At 49.6% G+C, this 19,306-nt stretch overlaps 1 protein-coding gene across 3 annotated transcripts in view; it reads right to left on the bottom strand.

The window, feature by feature from the left end:
• Window positions 1–19,306, bottom strand: part of LOC144138676 (TATA-binding protein-associated factor 172-like) — a 98,227-nt gene that overhangs the window by 19,218 nt on the left and 59,703 nt on the right. For 2 of the 3 annotated variants that reach the window (XM_077671069.1, XM_077671070.1), the window contains exons 18-26: window positions 18,287–18,462; window positions 17,206–17,299; window positions 16,895–16,971; window positions 14,786–14,903; window positions 11,532–11,771; window positions 9,398–9,472; window positions 8,784–8,897; window positions 7,086–7,257; window positions 444–592 (exon numbers count right to left, since the gene is read on the bottom strand). In XM_077671069.1, coding sequence (XP_077527195.1) covers window positions 444–592; window positions 7,086–7,257; window positions 8,784–8,897; window positions 9,398–9,472; window positions 11,532–11,771; window positions 14,786–14,903; window positions 16,895–16,971; window positions 17,206–17,299; window positions 18,287–18,462 — 1,215 coding nt within the window. The remainder of the gene's footprint in view (window positions 1–443; window positions 593–7,085; window positions 7,258–8,783; window positions 8,898–9,397; window positions 9,473–11,531; window positions 11,772–14,785; window positions 14,904–16,894; window positions 16,972–17,205; window positions 17,300–18,286; window positions 18,463–19,306) is intronic. The other variant, XM_077671071.1, reaches the window with a different exon arrangement.

Below are 19,306 nucleotides of genomic sequence, written 5' to 3'. Positions count from 1 at the left end.
AGTAGGTGACACCTAGCTTTTAGGGGAAGGATGCACATCAAACATTTCTCAAGAAGTACATCTCGCAGTTCGGAGTCCGTAAAAACAAGGATTAGCCGAGGGTCGAGTATTTTTTTGTATCTTCAAACTTGGAAGTACAGTGTTGACCATTTGAGTGGGAACAAGGCGGTTCCAGTTGGAATGACAAAGCGAAAGCATTTGCACACGTTCTCGGCTTATCATCATTGACAAATCTGGCATTAGTTCTTTGAAACCCGCGCTCAAGCTCTTCTGAAAAGGGTCTGGCTGTCCCAATCATCCAGTTGCCTTCAAGGACCATGAAATCTCAATAACCGCGTGTTTGTAACCCGCAACAATATGTTAACCGCTGCAGTTTCATATTGCTGCACACTCCTGATTCCTAACATAACCTCATCAGCTCTGATCCTCCTAGCCCTCCTCACCTTGGGGTGCAGGTCGGGGTGAAGGTGTGGCCCAATCACCTCCAGGCCCAGCAGGGTGGTCACCAGCTCCTGCACATCGCTCTGGGCAGTGTCAGGCACGGCCGACGAGTCTGGGCCCTCAACACTCCCATTGGGGGCACCGCCACCACCTGGGAAGGGAGAGGGATCCGATTATAAGAATCTGACAAGAGAAGACTAAAAAGACATGTAAGACAAATCCACACTCGCAATGGTGCCACTGATGAACGGTGATTTGGAGCAATTTTTGTATCAGCAAATTATTAATTTTGTAGCAATTTGGAGAACTAAATGCCAGTTTTGGAGCACCTTGTAGCAACTAGACATGAACTGCTAGATGCGTCCAAAGCATCTCTCAACACTAAAAATTGACCAGTATCATCCAGTAATTGATGTGGAGGTCGCCATGGAATGTGCTTCAAGGTGCTTGTCACACATGCGATCACAAAGGGATGGCACAGCTGAAGAATAACGGTCTTCTTGTCCTTACTAGGAGAAGACTTTTTCAAAGAGTCACTGAAAACGCTTCACAGTTGGCAGGCTCGAACATGCATTGAAAATAGCTTTCACAGTGAGCTCTCCCAATAGCCCAAGAATAGCCAAACAGCCAATAAAAAATTCCGACAACCACAAGGGAAAGTAGCCGTATTTGGCTATTTATAGCCCAACCTAGCATCCCTGGGGCAATGGGATTTTTTTCCCACTTATTTCGAAACAGTCGCTACAAGTCGCCAGAAGTTTGATGCAATTAAATCCCCTAAGTATCCGCGCAATAGCAAAAAATGCAACAAAACAATTTACAAGGTATTTAGTTTCTTTCTGGTGCGGATAAAATGCAACAACCTGCGTAGCAAAAAAAAACAACGCGCCTCTCGCACCTCTTTTCTAGCTTATTAATTGCCGAGGCAAGCCCTCGTGTTTTACTTTTTCATTTTATTAGATGCAGGCACTTGCTATCAGTCCTCCTGCGCATTTCCACGCTAGCTGGAAATGCCCATGAGAAATGCGCATGAAGCATTTTTGCATGCGATTCGTGCGCGTAGGAGCTGGGCGCGCGATTTTTTCACACCCGCATCGATGATTCCACGCACGCGGCAGTGGCAGGAGCCCAGCGACTTGCGCCAATGGGGAGGCACACGCCTCAAGGCGGCAGTTTTGAAGCGCTCGAGACAGCCCGGTCACGGCTGGCTGGCTCCGACGAGGGTGTTCAGGCTTACCACTCCGGCTGGTATTGCATGGACGCTTTCACTAGCGACACAGATGATGCTTTATAGTACCGATTTCGCCCACATTATAAGCTCCTTTACCGCACAAGCAACTTCGTGTGCGCCTTGAGCGGTATTTTAGAAAGCGCTTAAAAATGGTCGCTCGAGCTCCCCACACATGGAGGAAAGAATACTTCGCGGCCGAAGCCGCCGCCATGTTGCCGCACCGCGCGCAGCGTGCGGACCAAAAAATGTAGCACTGAAAAAAGTTTTCGTGTATTTTTTTTCTTACTTTCGCGTGAAGAAATTCTCGATTTGTTTCTGCTTTTTTTAACCCGCATGTCATAAAGCAGTCCTTTCTGGAGCGCGCAACGCTTCGCGCTCGTCACCTCCCTTGCGGTGCCCAACCCCGCTACACGCCGCAAGTCAAGCGTGAACCGCATGGTGCGCTTTTGCACGCGATTCGAGCACCTCGGCTTTGAGCGCACTGTATTTTCACGCCCGTATCGACGATTTCGTGCCCGCCGTAGCTCCTACCTCGACCAGAAAATGACGCACAATGCGCGCGGCAGGATGGAGGAGCCTGACGATTTGCGAAGCGCTTGAGACAGCCCAGCCAGCTTGGCTCCGCCGGAGATGGTTAGGCTTAGCACCCCAGCAGATATTTCATGGGCGTTTTCACTAGCGCCGTGGATGATGTTTTATAGTACCGTTTTCGCATGCATAATCAGCTCCTTTAACGCACAAGCAACTTAGCGTCTGCCTTGAGCGGCATTTTAAAGAGCGGTTTGGAGCGGTCGCTCGAGTGGCCGCACCACTTCGGGGTGCAGCCGCCGCCATGTTGCCGCCGCCGCCGGCTGTGCCGCAAGAAGCGTGCGGGGTTTCGTGGCGGTGTCAGCGCGCGGCGTGCGTGGCGCGTTTTCGCTAGGGGCTTTAGTTTTCGCGAGCAGAAAACCACAGCCCGGCCGTTTCTAGAGAAAGTGTGACAAAGAGGAGAGAGAGAGCTGTCACTTGCTCGTTCGGCAGCCGACTCGTTCATATCATTTGCCGGGCCGCGCAGGCTCGTTGCGAACGGCCGAAATTTTTCCCATTGCTAACAATGTAATTTCGCCGGGACTTTTCAGAAATTCGTATCATCCTAAAATTCGTATCACCCAGAATCGTATCATCGAGATTCCACTGTACATGTATGTCTAGAGACCACTGTGAAGTAGTGCTTGTAACAGGCTGCACGCGATTTGCGGGACACAAATTTTGGCGCACTTGCTTGCAAAATCGCGATTTTTTTATCAGGATGGCGCAGGATACCTCACTTTGCGCAAATTGGCGCATTTCGCGCAGGAGTGGGAGCACTGCACTCGTGAACATGAACTTACTTGCACAAATGTACTTGCAGTCAAGGTCCATACTCGTAAGCTGCATCCAGTTGCAAGAGCATACTGTTGAGTGTGTGCCCTTCAGGTTCACAAGCACTTATGAGTCTGAACTTACCAATGCAATTTTATTCAAAGCATAGATTGAGAGTGCATACACGAGTGTAAATTCCCTTACAAACGAGTAGTTATGAGTTGACACTTATGCTCACAAGTACATTCTCACAAGAATCTGAATATGTATACAGTCAGGTCCACTCATAACAATACCCAAATGCCAAGGAAATCCCATTGTTATAATCGATAATTGTTACAAGCGAGGTTGAAAAAAAAAAAAAAAAAAACGAAACAGAGCTTAAAGTGGTGTATTGGCATGGAAGCAAGATCGTACCACTACTTATTAGAAGAACAAGAGCCATGGTCGGTTTGCTTTGTTTGCTGCACGCGAAGCCAGCGCCTATCTTTTTCTTGGTCATCTACATAGCATCTTCGCCCAGCTGAATGAAAGGTCCTTGGTGGAAATGAAGTCCCCGAGGGACTGTGTCACGCGTTGGGCCTCCTGCGAAGACCCTGTTTCTACCTGAGTAGGCTGCATAACCACATTGTCAGGCTTGTCACAGTCACCGCTGTCCGCAGCATGTACCCGTGCAACGATCACCTCTCAGTGAGGCACTCAGATGTTTTCAAAACATTGGCCCTGACAACTGTGGTAAGAGTCTGACTCTGACGATCCTGCTCACGCGGCTGCCATGTAGACGGTGCCAGCGTGAGAGGCAGGCAAGAGACAAAGGCAACCGACGCCAACCTCCAAGGGGGCTTTATTCCCCAAAACCCTCCCCTAGCTGGCCCCGTCTTCTCGGTCATCGACGGGTCCTGCGTTGCTCGAGCGGCAGGAGTTGTTCGACTCCACCGCTACCAGTGGACGATGGTCGGTCCAGGCTGGAGGGGAAGACGCCGGGTCACTCTGCCGCCGCACGCCGTGTTGTCCTCCCTCGGAGCGGTCGTCCGCCGCCGAAGCAACTCCGAGCTCCCCGCCATCCCCGCTCCCAAGTGCGCCAGTGGCGCCATCTCGCGATGCGCAAGTGAACCCCTCTATTCTTCCCGTCTTATTGCGCAATCCCGCGCAAGCCGCGCAGCTCTCCGAGCACTGCCGCGTACAGAGTCGGGATCGCGGGCAGCCACAATTCCCACACAACCCTCCACGGAAAAATGGGGGCAGCCGAAGAGGCAGCCAGTCAAATTCACAGTGGTGCGCCGCACGTGGCACAACAGGAGAATGCTCGGTTGGAGAAGGCTCGGCTCCAGGGGGATCGCGAAACAGTTCAATATACAGTGGAATCTCGGTCATACGAATCTCAAGGGGTGGCAAAAATATTCGTATCACCCGAAAATTCGTATCATCAGAAAACGAGAAAAAATGGAAATGTGCCGTGCATGTGGCAGGCGGCGGCAACAAGGCGTCGGCTCTTGCCGAGAACAGGTGCAGGTAGCTTCAGCGACCGCTTCTAACCTTTTGTTAAAACGCAGCTCAGGATGTAAACTAAATTGCTCATGCGGTAAAAAGGAGCTGACAGTGTTGGAGAAAACTGCAGTATAAAATATCCGCGCCAAATATCCGCCGCGGAGGTGGCCCAGCCAGCTGCTGCGCGCGCTTTCAAACTGCCGCCCTGAAAGAGCGCGCCTCCCCATTGGCGCAAGTCGGCAGGCTCCTCCCACTGCCGCGCATCATTTTCCGAGCGAGGTAGAATAATAGAATCTGACACAGGGGCGAAATCGTCGACACGGGCGTCAAAAGAACGCGCGCTCATCGCCGACGCGACGCACGCACACGAACTCAAGCGTGAACCGCATGCGTTGCGCGTGCGTTATTTTCCCGCCTGCGTCGACGATTTCGCCCCTGCGTCAGATTCTACCTCGCTCGGAAAATGATGCGCTACGCGCGCGGCAGTGGGGGTAGCCTGCCGACTTGCTCCATTGGGGAGGCGCGCTTTTCACGGCGGCAGTTTGAAAGCGCTCCGGACAGTCCGCTGGCCCCGCCGGAGATGGTTAGGCTTACCACGGTGGCGGATATTTGATCGGCGCTTCCCCTTAACCGCGCGGACAATGCTTTGTAGTGGCGTTTTCGCCCACATTATCAGCTCCTTTACTGTACAAGCGACTTCATTTGTTTCTTAAGTGGCATCTTAAAGAGCGATCAGAAGCGGTCGGTCAAGCTACCCGCACCACTTCGCGGCCAGTGACGCCGCCATGTTGCCGCCGCGCGCAGCATGCGGCGGCGTCAGCGCGCCTGCGGCGTGCTTTCGTGAGCAGAAAGCGCTCCATACGGTTCACGCTTCAACATAATCGACGTGCAAGTGGTGCAGGCAACACGGCAAGGCGACAACAGGACAGGTAGAGCGCGGGGCATAGACGGAAGCGAGGAATGCGGAGAAGGCAAAATGGCGAGGGTATTCGCGGTCAGAAATGAGGGAACGCTTGCTTGCCGCGGTTTATTCAAGAAGTATAATACAAAAAAAAAAAAAGGAAGCTAGAGGCACCTGAGCTGCAGCCAGCGGAAACGAAAGGTACAGAGAGAAGAGATTGCAGCGGGAGATAAAAGAAGGGAGGGAGAAAACACGGGCGTCGAGAGGGCGAAACGTTCGGTTCGTTCGGAACAGCACCTCCCCACGAGGAGGATTACCGCCAACTGGGGAGGACTAATGCTTTTGTGCTCGCTCACAACCAAGGCCGCACGGCCGCTCCAACACTCCCGCCTCCCGTCCACGCCGCAGTCGTCTGCTCGCGCGTTCGTATCATCCGCACCGGAGTGATAAATGCGTACGGATCATCCGAATTTTTTTACATTGCACACAATGCATTTTGGCCGGGGAATTTCGAAAATTCGTATCACAACGAAATTCGTATCAACCGAATTCGTATCACCGAGACTCCACTGTATCAATATTTCTGAACATGAAATATGCCAATTTGAAGGTGTCGTCCATTGCACCACAACAGCAATGAGTCATGCTGAATGGAAATGCAAGCTTAAGATGCAGTCAGGAATGTTGTCAGGGTCAGTATAGGGCTCAATTTGGCATTGACAATATCCACCATGACCCTCACATCGTTGTGATCCGTCACAGACCACTTGTTGCTGTCAGCATCTACGAACTCGCACACCGTTGCGCTATCTGGGAGGGTGCATGACAACCCTGACAACTCTCCGATTTCACTTTCAAGGCACTCTACGCAGTCCTCTTAGGTGTCCAGACACATCCTGCCTGGAGCCACAACAGAGCCGCTTTGCGGAACCAGCGGTAGCAACACACACACGCGACATGCTCTATGTCTTGGGGGGGCCGTGCTGCGTTTGCCTTTACAACAGTTTTGTCACGCAGTATCACGCTCAAAAGTGTTGCGATGAACTTTGAATGCCTCTGCAGCCGATGACTTATTTCCCCTGGCCTCCACCCGTTGAATGGTGTCCACCTCCGTTGCTAAATCCAAGCTCTTCCATTTTTTTGTGACCCCAACTCCAAAACGCGTGACAAAGCACTGCAAACGTAACAAGCATGCACCACGCCACACCGTTCACCACCACTGGTCACCGCTGAAGTGCACAGAAACCCAGCTCCTCCGGCTGGTTTCGCCTCCTTTTCTTTTACTGCCCTTTGCACCCAATCACTCCCCCCATTTTCGTTACCATGTCTCGATCATGCAAGCGCTGCGACCAGGTGTTGAAGGCAACCCAAGTGATGCAACACCGCCTTCCCCTTACCAAGTGCAACAGCGCGGGTGAGATGTAATCGTTCAAAATATCCAATGTGCCAATGAACGGGAGTTTGATACACGCGTATAGCGGCGCTATACTTCGGCACGGGATTTCCAAGGGGATGTTCAGACTGTTGGATGTATGCAATAAATAAACATACCCACTTATGACATAGCAGGAACACAGTGCAACACTTGCTGCATCAAGCGCAGCTTACAACCTAGGTGCCACCAGACAACACTCCTACACTGTGCCTGGCAGTGTGACAGTTGACAAAGGGTGCTGGACTCACCTGTTGATGGTGCGTCACCATCCTCCTTCCTTCCCTTGAGGAGGAGTGGCTCCAGGGTGGCCTGCCAGAGGCTGGGCAGCTTGTCGGGCAGGGCGGCCCCAAAGTGGTCGGCCGCCATGGAGAGAACGTGCGTGGCGCCCCGACGCTGGATCTCGTTCTGGCGCTGCGTACTCTGCAATGGTGCGAGTACGAAGGGGAAAGGGAAGCCTTTGACACAGAGGCCCTGCACTTTCCTTGCTCCATTCATCGTACGCCCTCAGCCAAAAGACACACACTTTTGTTCCTGATCAAATGACATCACCAATGCACCTGAGAATCAAATCGGGGCTCGCACGCTTCAGGGCTTACACAGCTCGGCTACAAGGGAAACAGTAATGGTCTTCTTTCGTGCCTTGAGGTGTTGTCTACATGGGCGTCCTAGTAATTCACTTCCATCTGACAACCAGCCTCTGCTGCAAGCACCTCCTTTAGTTACTTACTGAAGGAGTTAAAGAGGGAGCAATGCATTCAAGATGGCTGCCACACAAACATTTCTGCTGTACAGTTTTTCTTCTGCAAGTTTCTGCCATTCGATATTGCACACCATCGCGACTTGCATCATTTTTTTTATTAATTTATGGACGTATGAGTCGTTTCTGGGACAATCTATTCGCAGGTCATTCTGCAGCATCAACTGACAATTGCTCAGAAACTTACAATTAATTTTTTTTCCCTGCCATCTATATTGCTGCATCTTATACACAAGTGTGAGCAACGCATATGGCCATTGTGATGCTGAGCACATGCACCATGTGATGCCATGAAAGGACTTGTAGCCACAGCAGACAACCTTGGATAAAATTCCCCCTGACTGGTCCGCCAGAATGATGCCTCGCCACATTCTAAAAGCAGATGCTCGCCATGAATCGTATAGCTGATAAAAACTCCAGCAGGAGACGAGGCATATCCCTTCCCAGACTTCATTGTGCTCTTGGCAAAAAGTATACCATTCATTCAACTCAATCAAGCCCTTCACATCCACACCCGGTCCCTCTAAAATCAGCACAAAAAAATTTGCAATTTTGTCACATTGCCACACTTTTAAGAAGATTGTGTTATAATGCCTTCTTCCCAGAAACGCAGCCATTCCCCTCACCATGTGTTATGGGAGGAAGCAGACCTGTCGCACTCGATTCCCAGTGAACATGGTGCCAGGAGCACAACTTTCAGATATTCCCTATTTGCATTTCCCCATAGCACAGGAATGATCATAAAGTTAATGCACAAGGCTACAAGTGCACTGAAACAAATTCCTTGTCCCAATTATTGTCACATGAACTCAAGTAACGGTCACAGCATCCTAGAGCATAAATCGCAAAAAACAGAAGTGCCTGCATTTCAGGTACTACAATTACAAATTCCTGCACAATGCCCTTGAAGCGCTCATTTTTTGTACCAGGCCATACGTCGGCCGTCCCCCGTGCCAGTGCGCTTATGAGGGGCCTTGACTTTCATCGTGTGCAAGGCCCACACGTCCCTTTTGCTTGTTCACCCCTCTTGACCTTTCCCCTCTCACTTAGCGCGTCACTCCCTAAGCTGCTGGCCTGCTGAACGCCCGCAACAAATCAATCGTCTGAGTATTGGTATGCAGGTAGGGAATGGCGGCTGCCAGTCCTACTACGTTTGCAGCAGGCAGCCGTGAGAAGAGGAGGGACCTGCCTCATCGTCCGGGCCGTTGGCGTCGTCGAAGGACTCCGAGGAGTGCATGGTCTGCAGGGCTCCCCGGCGGCCAGACACTGAGCCGGCCCGTCTCACCGGGGCCCTCTCCGCAGACTGCAGGGAGAGAGGGGGGATGGGGGGTGGAAAAAAGCATTCTCAACCTCTCTTTCTTCACTTGCAGAGTACAAGCAACACACACACAAGGCATCACACCAGTGTCAGCCCACGGAAAAAAGACGGACAAACTCTGCACGGCACCTTCAACCCACCCTGCCCAGCATGCTTCGAGGCCCTCAACCAGGATCCCGCCTCCAGTGGCTGCAACCCATCGTCCAGAGGGAAAGCAGCACTCCAATCACCAAACCCACACAACCAAGGCCGCCTGGCACTCAGGGAATTCTTCACGGGTGTCCTGAACTGCCTAACCCAGCTGGTACTTTCTTCAATAAAGCTCTATTCATTCGTTCATTCCAGCTTTTCAAATGCATCTTACAGGCATCCGTCCACCCAACTAATTAACTCAAGCTGCAGTTGGCTTGATCAACATTAAACTGGTTTAATAAAAGAAAATAAAAAAGAACCAGCATGCACACATGGCATGAGCTCCGTCTTACGTTGGCACTGGCGCTGTGTTTCCGTTTTCGGCTCCAGTGTTGCTGGTCATTTGAATGAGGAACTGCCGAGACACACTAAGGCAAGAACAAGTTGGCTTACAACCATCAAGTGACATTGCAGACAGTACTTAATCGATTTACGAGGTTATAGTTTGTACCCTGTACTTTATGCTCGCAGTTTTTTAGCGAATGTGCACATATAACGAGAGGTGCGCGCAAAAGTGCAGTTTTCCTCACACATGGGTTCTCGGCAAGCCCATGTACTTCCTAGAAACTGCTCAAGACAAACCTCGAGTCAATATTTCGCATCAAATCAACTACAGATTTCGTCGGGCTACAAATTCTACGAGAACTGCTGGTACCACAATCACTATGCCATAAAAAATGTGAGCCTACAGGTTCTACTACAGCTACAAATTCCATGAGAACTTACAGTGTAGACAAACCACTTACAACGTATGTCGCGGGAGCCGGGAAAATCCCCACTATAATAAGCAGTACCACACTATAGAGAAAACATGTGTAAATCCAACCACATCGCAATCCACCTTTCAATCATTCTTTATCATCACTCAACCGATCACTACTTAAAAACAGAGGCACAGTCTTTATTTCGTTTTTTTTTTCTCCCACATCTGACGCTGCTACATTGTCTTACAAATTGCGAGCATGGATTTTATAGTTTGCGATTGTTCGGAATGATCTGCGTTTTTTAGCGCCTAAAAGAGCAGATGCCATAGGGAAATAAAAACCCCAGCTTATGCTGGCGAGAAAACGTGATAATAAAGCAAGCCGGATTCCCCCCACCCCTGCTCAACTACCTACCAGCCCCAAAAGACGTTTTTTAATTAACCAACAAAACATGAATAAGAACTGTTACAAAACTTGCAAATTTTGTGCTGCATGACGTCAAAGTGCTGTGATGCAAAGGTGCGGGGGGGGGGGGGGGGGGGTATATTGGAAAGCATAGTTGTCAGTGTCATGACTGCATGTTAGCATCCAAATGGTACAACCAAGTAAAACCATAGGCCCCACTACATTCACACATGCTTGTTTCTTCATGGCAACTTTTGTTGGCAGCTGCCACTCGCTCAAGCAAGTTTTGGCGACATTACAGATGTACCATCGGCGTTAAATGAAACGCGAACACGAAAATACAAGCCAGAACGTGCAAAATTGAAAAATACTGTTCGTAGAGTTCATATAATGGCACGCTATTGGTATGTTTGGCAGTCAACTTTTCCCCACTTTGTTTTTGTAACTAAGCCACGCGTCATTTTGGCTTGCACGGAAAGAAATCGCGCTATTTGTGCGTTCAGGTTTATATTGTCGTGTTCGCGCTTCATTTGACGCCGATAGTACCTGGTGAGAAAGAGGGTGGTGAATGGCCAGTGCTTCGTCTGTTTTCCCTAACATCTGGCTTGGTTATTGGAAGTTTGCATTAAAATTGGCACCACTCTTATTGGGTCAATGCAGACTTTTGAATGCACTGTTATTTTGTCTCCCTGGTTTTCTTTTAATCTAAAGTTTTGTTTTCTAAAGAGAATCTGAAGCAAATTCGCGCAAGTCATCTTTGTAGCTTCACTGTGTGACAAATATAATCCACGCTTTGACTATTTAGCAGAAGCCTAGAGAGACTGTTTATTTCTAATGAATGGCAGAAGGACACTATGCTTGCCATTTGCAGCCACCACACCAACTACTGTAATGACATTGTCGCCCTTTAGTGTTCAAACTTTGTTTTCGTTCACTTCATGGTTGATGTCAACCTCTTGTTTGTTCCCATGCAGGTTGCAGAGTTACAGATGCTGGCAATCAGGCAACACCGATCCCCTGTTGGCTTCTGCAAAATAATTTCTCTTCTACAAAGCACCCGCTAGCACAGTTAGATAAAAAGATAAAAGTTTTGAATGCTCCAGCTGTTGTGAAAACTGGAATTTTCTAATGCAGCTAGCCCAGAAACTGTACAAGCACAAACCCAAACAACTGCACTCCTGGAAGCCTGTTTCATATCACAGCAGTGATCAGGTGGTGACGAGTGGTACTTGTGGGAAAGAAGAAAAGAATGCCCTTTCATGTGGCCACAAGCGTAAGCCAACCCTTTGCCACCAGGTGTTGCCACACGGACACACACCTTCTGCATGTTGACCAGTGTCAGTATGGTTGGCACCGAGGATGAGGAGGAGGACGCAGAGGAGGAGGAGGATGAGGATGTGTTGGTCGTGGCAGGAGCCCCCATAGCCGCCACCAGGTGGAGGAGGCTGGGGTCGGCACAGAGGTAGGTCAGCAGGTTGCGCACGATCTTGCCGTTGGGGCAGGGCACCCGCTCCACACAGCTGCTCATCAGCTGCACCACGCTGCGCGCAGACTCCTCCTGCAAGCATGGAGCGCACCATTGCGGTTGGTTCATGGCGTGACCACAAGCAGTTTGAAGTCGGTGAATAGCCAGGTGAAAGGCACGACCAACTATACTTCGGACCTGCCCAGCGAGCGGGGCCCCAGCACCACCGTCGCAGGGATAATTTTCGGCGCTGCTAGTGGAGTGGCGCTACTTACCGTAATTACTCGATTCTAACGCGCACCCGATTTTCCTGGCAAAAAAAAAAAACGAAAAACTTGCACCTCCGATTGTAATGCGCACGAAACTTTGTGACCCAGACAAACGAATGCGAGAGAAATGGGCGATTTATTTCCCGAAGTAATCTCACTCATCTCACTCCTCGTCGCTTTCCGCTGACCACATTATCTCGTCCTCAGTGCCATCAAGAGCGTTCGCCATGCCATACTTCTGAACGAACGTTCAACCATGGTCAATGGGATCGTGACCCATGCCTCGCACGCCCATCCCGCGAGCTTCTCCAGGGGCGCACGCTTCGGCCGACCGCTCGTTTTGAACGCGTGAAAGCTGCTGCTGCCATTGCTGTTATCAAGCGTGCAAGTAGAACGATTTGACGATTTGTGTGAACGTCGATAGAAAAGCCTAGGCGCCTATGCTTCCTGCGTCCGAAAAATCGTTGCTAAAAGCTTTGGCGCCGTTTTGAGATGCCGATAGCGATGGGTGGGACAAAATTTTCGCTGTTTCGGCAGTTTCGGTTTCGTATCCGATTCTAACGCGCATGCGATTTTTAGGCCTATTTTTCAGGAAAAAAGGTGCGCGTTAGAATCGGGTAATTACGGTACGCCCTGTCGTTCCTTGCTGCCGCGACCGCCGCACGCATCGGCGCAGCCATACAGAACGCGCTATTGCAGACGTGGCGTGCAGCGTAAGGTGCGTCTGCTGTATGTAAAACACGAAGTTTCAGACATGAAAAATACAGCTTATTCAGTCCTCTGAAGCTTTTTTTTTTTTTTTTTTTTTTGAAGGAGCACGATGGTATACTGTTTTGTACCTTATTGTAGATCTGAAGAAGGTAAGGCGAGAGATGTTTCCTTTCACGAGTTCCCCGTCACCGAAGTTTGAGACAAATGGATAAAGACAATCTCAAGGAAAGATAAGAACACCCTTTGTTTTATTTTTATTTTTTCCCCTTCAAAATTGTGTATGATGATTGTAATTATGCGCTTTTTCGCTCACCCGATCACGACAAATTGAAGCTAGCATGCTTCACTGCGCATAGTTATCGTATATTAATATGGTCGATCGGTGTTAAATAGCAACGAGCAGCGGTGCGCTGTCTTTACATCTGAGCGTACCTCTCATGTTCCCAACGAATTTATTGGTGTGTTTTTTTAGGTTATCCAGTTCGAAGCATCTCAGGCCAGCACACTGGGCCTCATTGCGGGCTTTCTTAAGAGAACTGTCGAGGAATACATTAAGTGCTCACTCTGCGTGGAGCGGCTTAAGGCGCCTCGCTCATCTGCACCTGCCACTGCGGTGATCTTCAATTTGGACGGGGTGGGCTATCTTATTCGAGGCTTCAGTTCCTGGAATTCGTCTGTGCATTGGAAAGAGCGGCCCAAGCATTCGCTAAACTTGCGATATCCTATAAAAACACCGATGGCACTGTTTGTGAGGACGATGCTACCAGCTGCACTGGAAAACAAGGTTTTTAGCCACGACGGCTCAACGGATAGTCATACGAGGGCAGTGGTTGAGCTTGCCCTAGAGAAGTTCAGCCGACCTTTTTTCACAAATTTTGTTGCGGAGAAAACAGCCAAGAGTGGCAAAGGGAAAAGGATTGCGGAAAAACCAGGCTTCAGAATAGTGCTGAAAGTGTGACTACTGTGCTCTATTGTTCAAATGAACTGTATGGTTGTGAACAAAAATGAACTTTAAAAAAATGCCAAAGTGAAAAGGATTGTACAATACTAGCGTTCATTAATGTTCTGAAAACCTGACTACAGTGTTGCATTGTGTGCCTAAACCGTGGCATTGCGTGTGTAAATAAAATTAGCCTGTAAATAGGCTTAAAATGACAGTTGTTTAGTTAGTAGTGTAGCAGGTCATTGTAGCACTTCACATGCACTCGCAGTAAAAAAGTTCCAATTTATTCGCAAAGAAGGTGCCAAATCATCATCGCTAATTAGTGCGTGTAAGACCGTAACTCGCATCTTCGGTGCTTGAATTTCTGCATTTTGTTTTCCGAGCACACAAAATTCCTCCGCATCCCTATAACGCGGAAAAACCGCTACACTTCATGAGGAATTTCGACAGAAAGCTTCAATTTTGTTGTATATCCTATAACAAAACGAGTTCTTGGGAAGCTTTTATGACATAAATTTGGTTTATGCTATGAACATCCCAATGTACATCAAATTCGGGAATAACCTCCCCCTGCGAGTATGAACCTGTACACTTTGGTTAGCTAGCCAGTTCCATTGTCAGTACGTGAGATAATGTTATTTCTTTTCGGCATCACTTCATATCAGACCACGAAACTAAATGTGTCGCGTGCACCGTAACGCATCTCACAACGGGAAAGCCAGTCAAGAGGCTCCGCCCCGCCTTAACACGCTGAATCAGAAAAAAACATTCATTCAGGGATGGTCACCGTAAAACTGCTACTTATTCATTCAGAATTACCACAATCAATTAACTGAAGTGTGATTAAACACGAATTCCCGCGCTTGACGGCTGCTACTAGCGCTCGAGCACGCACTGCCAGCGTAGCCGCTGCTCGCCACAACAGTGCGTAAAAGCGCCCCTAGCGGCCTGGCGCGAAACGAGACTCGGCGCAAGCGCTCCCATAGAGGGCCGCTGGCTGGGCAGGTCCGAAGTAAAGTTGGTCGTGGTGGAAGGAAAGGGCACCACACACTGCATCTCTTGTACCTGCCCTCCGCTCACATGCCAATGAAGAGCGCGCGCTCAGAGAAGAAGCGGTTGCAGTGGGAGGAGAAAGAGGGGACAGTGCTGCCAAAAGAGGACGGTGGGCCAAGTTCTCCCCGTACCTGCAGCAGGGGGCTCTCCTCTCGGCGGACGGACTCCATGAGGGGCCGGATGACGGGGTTCAGCTTCTCCGGCAGACGGCCCAGACGCACCAGGAAGGTGGCCAGCCACGCCTGCACCCTGGGTGCACAAGAGAGGAGGGAGGAGGAAGAGGGGGACAACCATCAATCATCAGGGAAATCGGAGCAGACAGGAAGCATCGCACGTCCAACGGCAACTGTGAGGGGATGGAGAGGACAGTGGACTCGCCTCCCACGGACCATTACACAGTCACTGCTCTACACATGCGGCCAAAAACAAGTCTAATTACAAACGCACGTCTTCCTGCTACAAGGTGTGGGAAGTGAGAGGTCAGCTGCTTAAAGCTCAAATATCTGGGCGCTGTCTGTGAAGGGCCCTGTTCAACGCTGCAGCGCTTCAGTGCTTCAGACTGGAGCAGCGCTTCAGACTGGAACCACCAAGGGCACATCAACTGCTCACACAAAAGTAGAAATAGCAGTCGAAAGAACTAACCATTTAGGTCAGCCACACAACTACTTATTTGCCATTGGTGATCCCATTTTCAATGTGACTCCATCAACCCAAAAACTAAACACACACACACACACACACACACACACACACACACACACACACACACACACACACACACACACACACACACACACACACACACACACACACACACACACACACACACACACACACACACACACACACACACACACACACACACACACACACACACACACACACACACACACACACACACACACACACACACACACACACACACACACACACACACACACACACACACACACACACACACACACACACACACACACACACACACACACACACACACACACACACACACACACACACACACACACACACACACACACACACACACACACACACACACACACACACACACACACACACACACACACACACACACACACACACACACACACACACACACACACACACACACACACACACACACACACACACACACACACACACACACACACACACACACACACACACACACACACACACACACACACACACACACACACACACACACACACACACACACACACACACACACACACACACACACACACACACACACACACACACACACACACACACACACACACACACACACACACACACACACACACACACACACACACACACACACACACACACACACACACACACACACACACACACACACACACACACACACACACACACACACACACACACACACACACACACACACACACACACACACACACACACACACACACACACACACACACACACACACACACACACACACACACACACACACACACACACACACACACACACACACACACACACACACACACACACACACACACACACACACACACACACACACACACACACACACACACACACACACACACACACACACACACACACACACACACAACTACCTGGGAAACTCTACCGGGGGTAGGGAAAAGAACAAGAGGAAGAAACCGGATGTGGGGGCCCTGTGAACATTTATAGAGGTAGAGAAAGGTGCGAGGAAGAAGAAGTACAGAGGACCCATGTGGGTACAACAAGATAAATTAAGCCTCAATAATATCACTAAGCCCAAAGCTAGTTCCATCACTAAGCCTAAAGCTTGTCCTACCAAATATTCCTACCTAGCCCGCACCAATAATACCAACTTACTTTCCTGTTGTAAACATAGATTACTTAGCAGACAGCTTTGGAAGCAATCTAACATTTTTTGCACACAAATTGAGCTAAACCTGGTGTAGCATGCATTTGTAGGACCGAGGTTCGCATGGTGTTTTGTTGCCAATTAAACTTGCCTACCGTCATATGCTCGCAAACATCGCACCTACACATGTGCCAGCCACAAACTGACACACACTGCTTTGCACTGCCTTCAATAGAACCTTTTTAAGACGAACTCCAGTCCGCAAAGACAGGAAACTAAAAAATGCTCAAAGGGCAGTTATTCACCCCATAAAACAAACAAGGGGGCAGAAGAACAAGAAGAAGAAGCAGAGAAAGAAGACAGGCAAGCTCACATGGTGTTGAGGGAGACCTGGTCCTTCTGCATCTGCACGGCCATCTTCAGCAGGCCCTTGCACTTTTCTTCCAGGCTCTGCACACACCACACGAGCATGCACACCTCCACCCAGCGATGGCCCACACTCGGCACCAACCACTGATCAGGGTTTTCTCAGTGCGACAGTACACGATCGACCCCACTCTGTCCAACCCCTTTCAGGCCTTGCGCCCAGGAGGACTCTGCAACTTCCTCGCCAGACACACTTACTCTCCTACAGGTGGTAGCATTACGAGAAACATGCTAGACAACGCAAGGAAGCGGGCTCACCTCTTGGACCTTGGGCCGGAGCTTGACCTGCTGGACCAGGCCCTGGTACACCGTCGTGACCAGCTCAATCACCTGGTCCACCGTCAGTACAACGCTGCACCAGGGGGTAGGTACACGGTTGTGCTGCCATTACAGTATTTACTCAAACATAACACACTCTATTTTATTGCACACCCGATTTTTGTGGCCCGTAAAAAATAAACACAAAATTTTTCTTTACAGGACAGGCCGCTAATGAGTGCAAAGATTTCATTTATTATTGTAAGAGGCCGGCTCTCGTCACCCTCTAGTTGCAGCACACTCTACGTCAAACTGCTCATGCTGACTGCACTTCCAAACTTGGGTCGTAAAGACTCAGGAATGTGAAAAAAATATCACAGAGCGGCAATATCCCATGTAGAGAAGGCTGTGCACTCCACGGTACTACCTACATTCACCGCTCCTGCTCCTTCATCAGTACAGAAAACCGTGGGCTTGCAATCTTGGGCTTCTAAAAAGGGGTGCTTGACATCTGTTAGTGTTTGTTTTTAACATTTCCTTGGCACGAGAAGCACTCGCAAAGCCCTGCAGAACCCCTAACCTCTGCACCTTGCACACAACACACCCATGCCCACCACCCATGGAAAGGATATAATTGCCTCCTGCGCACGCACGTCTTTTTCTTTTGCGTACGTGTGTAGGTATACCTTGTACGCAATAGGTGCCTTCGTTCTGCGCAAAGAGATAAGCTTTGATTAGACTCTCTCTTTGTTATCTGGTGTTGGTTGCTGCCAGCCAGCCACAAAGCCAGGCCAGCTTTGCTGGCCCAGACGTGCAATTATGGTTGCCTCGCTTTGCTATGTCAATAATGGGTAACAACCACAATTGTTGTTTCACCTGGTACTTGATTCTAATGCATTTGATATATGATTTTGGGATGCATTTTTTGGGAAAAAAGGTGCGCGTAAGAATAGAGTGAATGCAGCCCTCACCCACCCCAGTGCCGTGCTTGTGACCAACCGACCCGACCTGACCTGACAGACAGACAGTAAAGAGAGGAGGGAGTAGAGAGAGAGTCCCCCCCCCCTAAGCCACCACCCACCTGGGCGGGAAGTCGCCGGGGGGCAGGGGCAGGCCAAAGTGGCGCAGGAGGGCGACAAAGTCCCGAGCGTCCTGCTGCAGGCGGGTGAAGGCGCTCGCCAGCTCGTCAAAGTACAGCGTCTCGCCCAGGCAGCACAGCACCCGCTCGCGCACCGACTCCGGGCACGCGTGCGCCGCCTGCGGTGGTGGCACAAGGGCACGTGCCGTGCATTGTTGTGCACCGTTCACAGCACTCAAGGCGCTCTCTTTACACGGCGGTGAGGCAGCGACTTATAAGAGATCTGCTCGAGAGAGAGAGAGAGAGCAACTCAACGATTGCCATGCGATGAGAACGACAAGCGCAGCGACATGACAGGTGCAGGACCACGCAGCTGGACGCGAGCTGTTCACACAGATACAGCTCCTGAAGGCCCCATAAATTATAAGTGTTTCGTACAATGGCGGTGCAGGTAGCACACACCTTCCAAAATCAAACGAGGTATGAAATCAAATAGTAGGATTTTGACCCCTTAAAATGAACACCCAAAGGTAGAAAAAGAACAAACAAAAGTATCAATCCATTTTGGCACTTTTCCTCCCAACGTTATTAAAAATTCAGCCCTCCGACTTATTTTCACCAATAGATTGTGTGTGTATTTGCAAAAGCAGCTTCGGTTAGGGTTCATCAAAATATTTGGAAAAAAAAAAAAAAAAAAACCCCGAAACAAAACATTTGAACATTTTTCAAGTGATTCATAAAATCAAATACTAAAACTTTTGCCTCAAATAGAATAATCGTGTTTATTCGTATAATGAACACACATTTCGTTTTCTGCACCCCAAAATTTACCGTACTCAAATTCATTCACTAGGCAAGGTATGCCCCCAAATGTTTTTTTCCTTCCACAATTTCGGTTTGGCATCCCACCACACATACTGGCATAACCTTCACCTTTATTCTGCAAGCCCCATACCACTGGTGACAAATGAAGTTACACAGACGATACAAGCCAGTGCTGGGCAACTAATCCACTGTTACAGA

Source organism: Haemaphysalis longicornis, unplaced genomic scaffold, assembly GCF_048455015.1.
Source record: "Haemaphysalis longicornis isolate Haplotype H1 unplaced genomic scaffold, Haemaphysalis longicornis Haplotype H1 scaffold_5, whole genome shotgun sequence".
NCBI lineage: Eukaryota > Metazoa > Arthropoda > Arachnida > Ixodida > Ixodidae > Haemaphysalis > Haemaphysalis longicornis.
Note: the sequence above shows the minus strand (reverse complement) of the source record. Positions and strands in the feature narration are given on the sequence as shown.